This window comes from Mirounga leonina, unplaced genomic scaffold, assembly GCF_011800145.1.
Source record: "Mirounga leonina isolate KUSES-001 unplaced genomic scaffold, KU_Mleo_1.0 Mir_115, whole genome shotgun sequence".
NCBI lineage: Eukaryota > Metazoa > Chordata > Mammalia > Carnivora > Phocidae > Mirounga > Mirounga leonina.
Genome location: NW_023270268.1, coordinates 57,297,506 through 57,306,554, shown reverse-complemented (window position 1 = coordinate 57,306,554; position 9,049 = coordinate 57,297,506). Strand labels below are relative to the sequence as shown.

Genomic DNA, 9,049 nt, shown 5'->3' with positions numbered 1-9,049 from the left:
GGATACCGAAGTTAAAATAAAAGTTGCTTTGGGCATGTGAGTGGCCGGAAAGGCTTTGGCTCTCTCCAGGAGGCCTCATCTGCCCTCGTCATTTCTGAGAGTTCACTGCAGCTGCCTGGAGTCAGTTCCTTTGCAAGCATAAGGACTGGATGTATCAACACACTAAGAATAGATTTGTCTCATGAGAGCAGGCTCATATTAAGCAAGCCTCCAGAGACAGATGTTTAATGCCTGAACTGAAAGGTAGATCAGCACATTTTCTCTCCTTCAGCAAGCTATACTAAAGGCCTAAATATGACTAAGATGCTATCTGAACACGTGCTAGTCTACAAGTCAAATTACAATCAGAAATGTGTTTGGTAAGCACGGAATGAAAAAAAAGGAAAGTCGCTGTGATCTGCATGTGTAAAAGCATCCTTCTACTAAGACAACCTGATTCATTCATATCCAAAATATGTTTTTTTCTGCTTATTAAGACCAGACAACAAGTATCTTGGTGCTTAAATAAAAATGTGCAAAATATGCTTTCCTGATGTTTCCAGATTCAAGCAGAGTCCTCATTAAGAAATACATTTTTTCTTAATTATGTTACTTTAATGAGGTTTTAGTCAATTCTTGCCAGAGTAATTTCATGCCTTTAGAATGATTTTCCCCTATCTATGACCTGACTCTCTTTATGATAATTTAATAATTTAGCTCAAGATGTTTATGTTATTTCTGTTATTTCAGGGAAGGGAAGTTTATTATTTGGGTAGAAGTTAATTTTTGTCATTTTTTTTTAACCACTGTGTAGTGATTAAACTCTAATACTTGAGAGTGACAATTCTATTGTATAGAAGACAATATCTTTTGAAATCCTTGTGTTAGGAGCTAATATTGGCTAACGATATTAATTACTCAGATAGATGAAGAGTGAGGGAAAGAACTTCTCTATAGGGTAGCACATTATTTATTGAACATTAATTGTCTCAATTTGTTAATAGTTAAGAAAGCACAGAACCACCTATGCAAAGACTTAGAGATATACGTAGATTAAAAATATGGCTTCCAGAAAAACTCTTGGAAAATAGACAGTTGATCCTTTTTGCTTCTAAATTTCCTTTTATCACAAGAGTGAGAATAGTGGTCACTATATTATAGTGTATATATTTATGCAGGATAATAATTAGGTTATCTAATATAGTTATCCCATTACCAAGTTGAAAATAAAGTAGAATTTCATCCTGTAAGCTTAGATGAAATGTTTTATTCTCAGTAAGGTCAATCATGAATTTGGACAAGTTCAGTATTTCAGTGCTAAATTTTAATTTTGGCCAGACATTAAAGAAAAAAAAAGAAGTCCCTAGTGAAAGAAAGCAGCAGGAAGAATAGAAGTGTGGTGGAGTAAAAGAAATAGGACATAAAAGACTCTAGTTCTATAATGACTGGATGACCTGGAGTTACCTAGCATTTCAAATTAGTAGATTCCCCAATATAAAATAAAGATAATAATATGTGCACCATCCAAACACTTGCCTATTGTGGCTAGCTGAAATAATGTAAGTGAAGATAAAGACTTATACGAATGTTAGTGAAATGCATTATTATTATACATTTTATATATTATACATTATTATAGTAAAAAAAATTGTTACTAATATAATAATAGTATTCACAATATTTTTACTCATAATAATGATAATAAAATTAGGACATCTTGATTATCACAACTCCAGACTTATTTAGTGAAAGGAAAATGAGATGAAACTAGGATGAGTAGAAAGTAATTCTTTATTAACTTTTTTTTAATCATCAAAACAAATACTTGAAAATTAACCCTCTTGCTTCTTGATGTTTTCAAAATCAGGCTCTATGTTGACAAGCATATTTATAATAAAAGTGAAAAATATTTGTTTTAATCTTTTTGTCATTTGTCTTGGCTTTATTTTTGTTCATTTTAATATTAAAATTGGAGAGCAGGGTGTAACGCTGGGTCCGGCACTGATCTGACAAGATTAGCTGCAGGAGAATGGACAGTGAGGTACTGAGAGATGGAGGGATCTTGGATTCGATTGATGGTGCTTGGCGAGAAGACAAGCTGCCATATGAGGATGATGTAATACCACTGAATGAGCTTCCTGAACCTGAACAAGACAATGGTGGCACCACAGAATCTGTTAAAGAACAAGAAATGGAGTGAACCGACTTAGCCTTATAATAACTCCATGAGAACGTTCTCCCTATAGGAAACACCTGGCTCCTTTTTCATGGATATTTTAAAAATACATAGGTACAAAATATTTTCTTCTGGTCTCCTATTTCAGATCTGTCAGTGATAAATCCGCACTGAAAAATATACATGCACTTAATTTGTGGCAGCAAAGTGCAATGTGAAAATGCTCACCAGAATGAGAAACTGATTGAGATTTCTCAGGAATGCAGAATATTTGGCCACTTGAACCTAAAATTCTTCATTCACTAGCTTGTGTTTGAACGTGACTGGTTAAACATTTGCCTTTAACTCTGATTTCGCTTTACTATCAGAGTCTAACCTTCCCAGCTACTTACATATGTCCTGTGATACAGGTGATTGAAGATACGAGAGGGAAGGACAAAGACAGAGGAATTCAGGCAGAAGGAGATTGTGAAGTTCTCATATGGTGCCACTTTGAGGAGCATTCTGAGTGGCAACATATAGCACCTGCCGGTATATGAAGAACCCATTCACTGATTGCTGGGATTCCTAAAATTTCCCATGGCATTTTCAAACTTTGGATAAATTCACAGATTAAAAGTTATTTGGCAGTTATCTCTGCTCTCCCTGCAAGTTAATTGTGCCACTGGAAAGGGCCTTGGCTAGCTGGACCACTAGTTTTACCCAATAACAAGATTTCGTATTTCTCAAAGCAATTTCAGATATAACAGAAACACCACAAAGTCAGTATTTAGTTACACATTTGTATAAGAACGTGTATTTTGAAAAACACATTCATGGACATTTATCTCCTGGAATTACTTGCCTCTGATAATTGGTATCTCTTGTTTTCTTACCTACGTTGTGAACTCTGGAAAGAGGTCCTGGCTTATCCTTCTGCATCCCTCATTAAAAAACAAGAAACACTGAAAAATAAATATATAAAATAAAATTCAAGAGCAAACACCTTTTCTTTTTGGCTCTCCATTTTCTGCAGGCACACGCACACTGATGTCAACTTTAATACAAATGCAGAACAGATTTGTTTTATATAGCTTTGCTGCCAAATGTAGTGGATACAAAGCATTTCCTTCTTGGTTCACTGCTTATGTCTAATGCAAATGCTGTGATAGCTCAGCAAGATACCATAAGGCATAAATGTCAGATTGATTCAATTGATAGTATTTGTAATGCTGGGTTTTCTTGCATTTGAAAGCATTGATGATGAGATGTTCAAAACATGGCTGAGTCAAGCAATCTCCCATAGAAATGGTTCCATCAACGTTGCCATGTGATTATTCCTCTAGTGTCACCTCACATAACCACCGCCAAAATAAGCTTTCCAAACACATTTCATCCTGCTACTCTGCTGTTTAAGGAACTGCAACTGATCCATACTGCTTACCACTTCAAGTTACGAATCCATATTCCATTTATTTATTGAGTCAACAAATATTTATTGAGCTCCTACTATCGGATGAAACCATTTTATGGGCTAGAAATACAGTGGTGAATAACACAGAAATGCTCAACAACCTTGCATCCTATTTATCTGATTCTCTAGATTCTATACCTAGTATATCTAACTCAAGTCTATTATAGTTATTCCATCGATTCTTTGTATAATCCTGACTGCTCTCCACTTACAAAATGTAGATTGTTTTCAGTTCTCTGACTTTCATTTTTTTTTTTTTAACGCAGCTTTATTGAGGTTAAAGTGAAGGAAAAAGTTCTTCTATGACCCTTCAAGTTCTTCCAGCTGGACTATTAATTAAATTTATATGAGGCAGATTAACATGAGGAAAAACCCCCCAAAATTTTATTACATGAGCACAGGGACCCAATAATGAAATTGAGAACTAAAGTAATTACCAAGGCAGATAGTTTTTATAGTTTTTAGATAAAGGGACAATAAATCTGTAAAGAATTCACAGGGCAAAGAAAACTCAACTTTGTGAGCTTCAGTTGGCAAGGAATTCTAAACAGAATTTTGGCTGGGGTGGTAAATTAGTAAAAAGTAGAAGCTTTGTTTATACAGTCATCTAGGCCTTAGGTTTCCTATCTCTGGTCATAAAGTGTTTCTTTACCTCATTGTCCAGGGAAAGTACCTTTCACAAATGGAAATTATTTCCTGCTTTTAGGGGATTGAGGGCATTCTGAGTGTCCTTCTTGCACAGGCTGTCTCTTAAGTAACTTCTATTTAAAATAATCAATATGCCAATGTGGCACATTTTGGGGCAAAGTTGGAGCAGGACATTTTACCCCTTGGCCCCTACAATGTATAATTGGCAAAATTGTAAGATATTTAATATTTACATCATGATTACTTAATATATGTATACCTTGTGAAGGAATCTCTCCATTAAGTTAATTACACATCCATCACCTCACCTATTTATGTTTGTGTGTGAGAGAGAACACTTAAGTTCTACTGTCTTAGCAAATTTCAATTATATAATATAGTGTTATCAACCATAGTCACCATGTTACACATTAGATCAGACCTTATTCATCTAATAGCTGAAAGTGCACCCTTTTCCCAATCTTTCCCTATTTTCCTCACCACCCCTCAGCCCTTGGCAACCACTTTCTACTCTCTGTTTCTTTGAGTTTGATTTTTTTTTTTTTTTTTAAGATTCCACATAAGTGATACCATGAAGTATTTGTCTTTCTGTTTCTGGCTTATTTCACTTAGCTTAAAGCTTTCAAGGTGCATCCATGTTGTTGCAAACAGGAGGATGTCTTCCCTTCACATGGCTGAGTGATATCTCATAGGAAGTTGGATTTTGTTTGTTGTTAATCTTAGAGTTTTTGCTTGCTTGTTTTTAGTAAAGATTGAAAATCAGATTCATGGGCTCATAGCCTATATTACTAACGTAGACTAGTGAGGATGTGTCTCAGCTTTGTTAAAGCGCATGTGAACTTGGTTATGAGGTCTCATTTGTAAACATTTCCTTCTCACAAAAATTGCCCAGTGTGCAGTTCTGTTTTATCCTATATGCGTGTGGATTTTTGTTTTTAAAATAGGGTATGTAAATGTGTAAATGTTCTTAATAAGAATGACTAGAGGAAACAATTTCTTTTTCAGAGTTTTGAATATGTCATTTGGCATTTGGAAAAAAAACAACAAGCAATTGTTTTGAAAAATGAAGTTCTGACCTAGTTCTGATATTTACGCTTTAAGGAAAATTATTAAAGTAGATTTCCATAAAAATGAACATTTGTTTCTAGTCAACTTCAAAATACCCTTGAATTCCTAATGATAAAGTGAATTTTAAAATAGTTCTGCTGAATTCTGAATATAGTGCTATATTGAAAAGACCACATTTTCCAGTGTGATTAATAATCATTTTATAATCTTCATTGCATTTCTTTCTTTATGAGCAACATCTATTTCAAAATATGGCATAACTGGAACTTCCCTGTTGAATTGAGTCACTAGCCAGATAAGAGCTACAAAAGAAAGTAGAAAAGAGGCAAGAAAATAAAGAATGTTGTGGAGTTAATTTCCCATAGAATTCTTTATCGGTTGAAGATTGCCAGCCTAAAAGACATACTAACTTTCCTAATGCTGTGGTTCAAGGGTTTTATTCCATTGTGCTTTTAAAAACTTTCCTTGGAGCATTTATAGTACATTCCATCTTGAAAATAGTTTAAAACTGTCAACTAGCTAATCCTCACAACACCCCTTTGAGGCAGGTAACCACAACACCCCTTTGAGGCAGGTATTCCCATTTTACACTTGGGAAAAAAGGGTAAAATGGTTAAAAAAGAATAGTGACTCAGCCAGAGCCCTGAAGCTGAATTCTAACCTCTTACACAGACCTATCCTCAATCAAAGTTTTCTTTTAATAGCTATCCTTATAATCATGTTGGTTTAGTTAATTCAAATATTCACTAAGTAGTAGTTGAGCAACAACTTGGTACAACACTTAATTTCTGGAGAAATTTGATCTTACATCCACAAAGTAGTTATAAAGTAATACACACAGGTGTGTTTGTGCAGAAGCACAGAGACATGCATGTGTGTGTATGTGTGTGTGTGCATGTGTGTCTGGAAGATGGTTGTGATGCAAAATGCAAACAAATGATCATTCATAGCAATATGTTTTAAGGTACATAAGCAGGATGAAATGATTCAAGAAAGAGATGCCTTCTACCTAAAAATGATCAGTGAAATTCTCAAGGAGCTGGTGCCATTTGGATTCTTCATATTTTGTAAAAATCTTCACCTTTTATCTTCAGTCCTACAATTCTAGATGCTTAAACCACTTCTCCCAACCATTCCATCTGCTGCTAAAGTCAATACGCTCTCAATTCTTCCTATAAATCTGCCAAACAATTTTCTGACATCCAAACTTGTTTATATAGTTTTCCTCGTTTAAAATTCTTCGAAGGCCCATCAACACACAATCTTTCTGAAAGACATATTCTTCTTAAGTAGCCTTGGTGATATTTGTTATCAGTCAAATTTAGAAAAATGGGTCTTCAAGGATAAAATCTAACTTATTTTTTATTGAAGCAAGCTCTCTCTATTCTTTTTCTTTGTCTCCAGGCTCACTGGTCCTTGCCTGTCTATCATAATAGCAATGGTGTTTTTGCTCTATGCTTTTACATACCTTTATGATTCACTGGCCATGCTCTACTAAAATCATTTGTTTATGGGTTCATTTCCTTACTAAGCTGTCAGCCACAGAATATAGTACTATCCTTTCAAATAGTAACTTAATAAGTACCTATTTAATGTTACTAAAGGAGTGAATGACCCAGTTGAATATAGCAGTACCGTGCACTCAAAAGTGTAGGGAATGTCTCAAATAAATGTCCTTAGAGATGACAAGTTCAGGACATAATTATAAAAGAGCACACAATTCTGTTTGGCAGGAACCAAGTAAGGAATAAGGACAGGGCAAGAGAGGTTATTTGGGATCAGATCACAGAGAATTTTGCATAGTAATATCTGTACCCAGTTTCCCAGTTTTCCTATCATTCAGTCTCTTTTTTACTTTGGTCTAAGCATTCTCTACCCCATTTTTTGAATTCAATAAAACATCTGTTATTCCTTCTAATTCCATCTGCCTGTATAGATCAGGTCATTCTGTTATTGTCACAAAATTACTTCTTAACAGATATCTATTAACTGATTCTCATTAATTTATCCCATATACACAGACTACTAGACTAATCTCCCCACAGTACATCTCTTATCATTCTTTGCTCTAAAGAACCCTAATGATTCTCTATTATCTGCACAATACAAGCTGGGTTAATCGATTTCTACTTTTTCTTTTCCTTTATCTACATTTGCCTGAATAAAATGAATTGCAAAAAATTATTGAACTGGGAGAAATATAATGGAATAATATTTTAAAAGAGTGATTATTTATTCTTAGGGTACATTTATTCTTTATGTCAAACTAGTTGAAGACAGATCGTGAAGAGGGCAGAATTTGTAAAGAAAAGAAAATATTACAAACCCAAGGTTTGAAAGGTTTATTAAGAGAATATTTAACTTCCTAAACTACTTTGGGATTAAGGCTCATTATTAGGTCTTTTCCTTCTTGGCACAAGTAATACAAGTGTTTTCAGTTAACCTATTTTACTACTTTAAATTTAAGAAGACCAGTTATGAAGATAAATAGTTTTTCTGTATATAAAATCTTTAATAGCTGTTAATCACTTCCTATTCCCTTCTATGTAATGAAGTTTCTTTTTTTATTTTTTTTTTCCTTTTGCTGCTATTAAAATTGTATCTTTGTCATCAGCAGTTTGAATATAATTGTCCTGATGTGGATCGCTCTGTCCCTCCTGGAAGTTTTTGAGATGCTTGGATCTGTAGATCAATTTTTTCCTCCACTTCAAAATGAACTTTTAATTTTAGACCAGTTTTAGATTGAAAAATATATTGGGAAGTTAGTACAGAATATTCTCAAATAGCACTAGAGGGGCCAAGGACAGGCTGCTCCAAACTGTACCACCTGATATATCGATTATTTTAATAAAAGTTACTTTAAAAACCATCAACGCAAGAACACTTAGACCTTCCTCTGTCCCTGTGAAAGCAGGAAATAAATCTTTCATATGAAAAATACCCGCCATGTTCTAAGAAGTTAAAAGAGTTCCTTATCACCAGAGATAGAAACTTCAAAGCCAAGAAGGCTATAGAAACCTTATTTTTTTCCTACCTCAGCTGAAATTCTGCCTAGATCCCCTACTAATTAAAGCTGCCAAACACCTGTTTTCTTGATCTTGTCAATTTCTCACAAATTTATTGCCTCATTGCCTAAACACTGTAAGAAATGCCTGCCTAGGATGCCTGGGTGGCTCAGTTGGTTAAGCGACTGCCTTCGGCTCAGGTCATGATCCCGGGGTCCTGGGATCGAGTCCCGCATTGGGCTCCCTGCTGGGTGCAGAGCCTGCTTCTCCTGCTCCCCCCTCTCATGTGCTCTCTCTCATTCTCTCTCAAATAAATAAATAAAATCTTTAAAAAAAAAAAAAGAAATGCCTGCCTTGCTCATTTCTTTAGGTCTCAATTTCTATTGAGCCTCTATGTGCAAATAATAAAACATTGGGTTTTTTTCTTATGTTAATCTGGCTCATTTAAAATGTAATTATTAGTCCAGTTGGAAGACCTTGAAGGATAGAGGAAGAATTTTTCTTTCCCTACAGCCCACATTCAGTTTCCCTTATTATTAATATCTTACATGATGCATTTGTCACAATTACTGAACCAATATTGATGCATTATTATTGTTAACTAAAGTCCAAACCTTATTCAGATTTCCTCGGTTTTTCTTTAATGTTCTTTGGTTATCTCCTATTCAAGATACTATACACATTTAGCAGTTATGTCTCCTTCGGACTTTTTGGTTTTGA

At 34.6% G+C, this 9,049-nt stretch overlaps 1 protein-coding gene across 1 annotated transcript; it reads left to right on the top strand.

Moving 5' to 3' along the window:
• The first annotated feature begins 2,008 nt into the window (after positions 1-2,008).
• Positions 2,009-2,269, top strand: LOC117999502 (anaphase-promoting complex subunit 13-like). The gene is given in 1 exon segment (XM_034988671.1): positions 2,009-2,269. A coding segment is annotated over 1 exon segment (261 nt).
• The last annotated feature ends 6,780 nt before the right edge of the window (positions 2,270-9,049 follow it).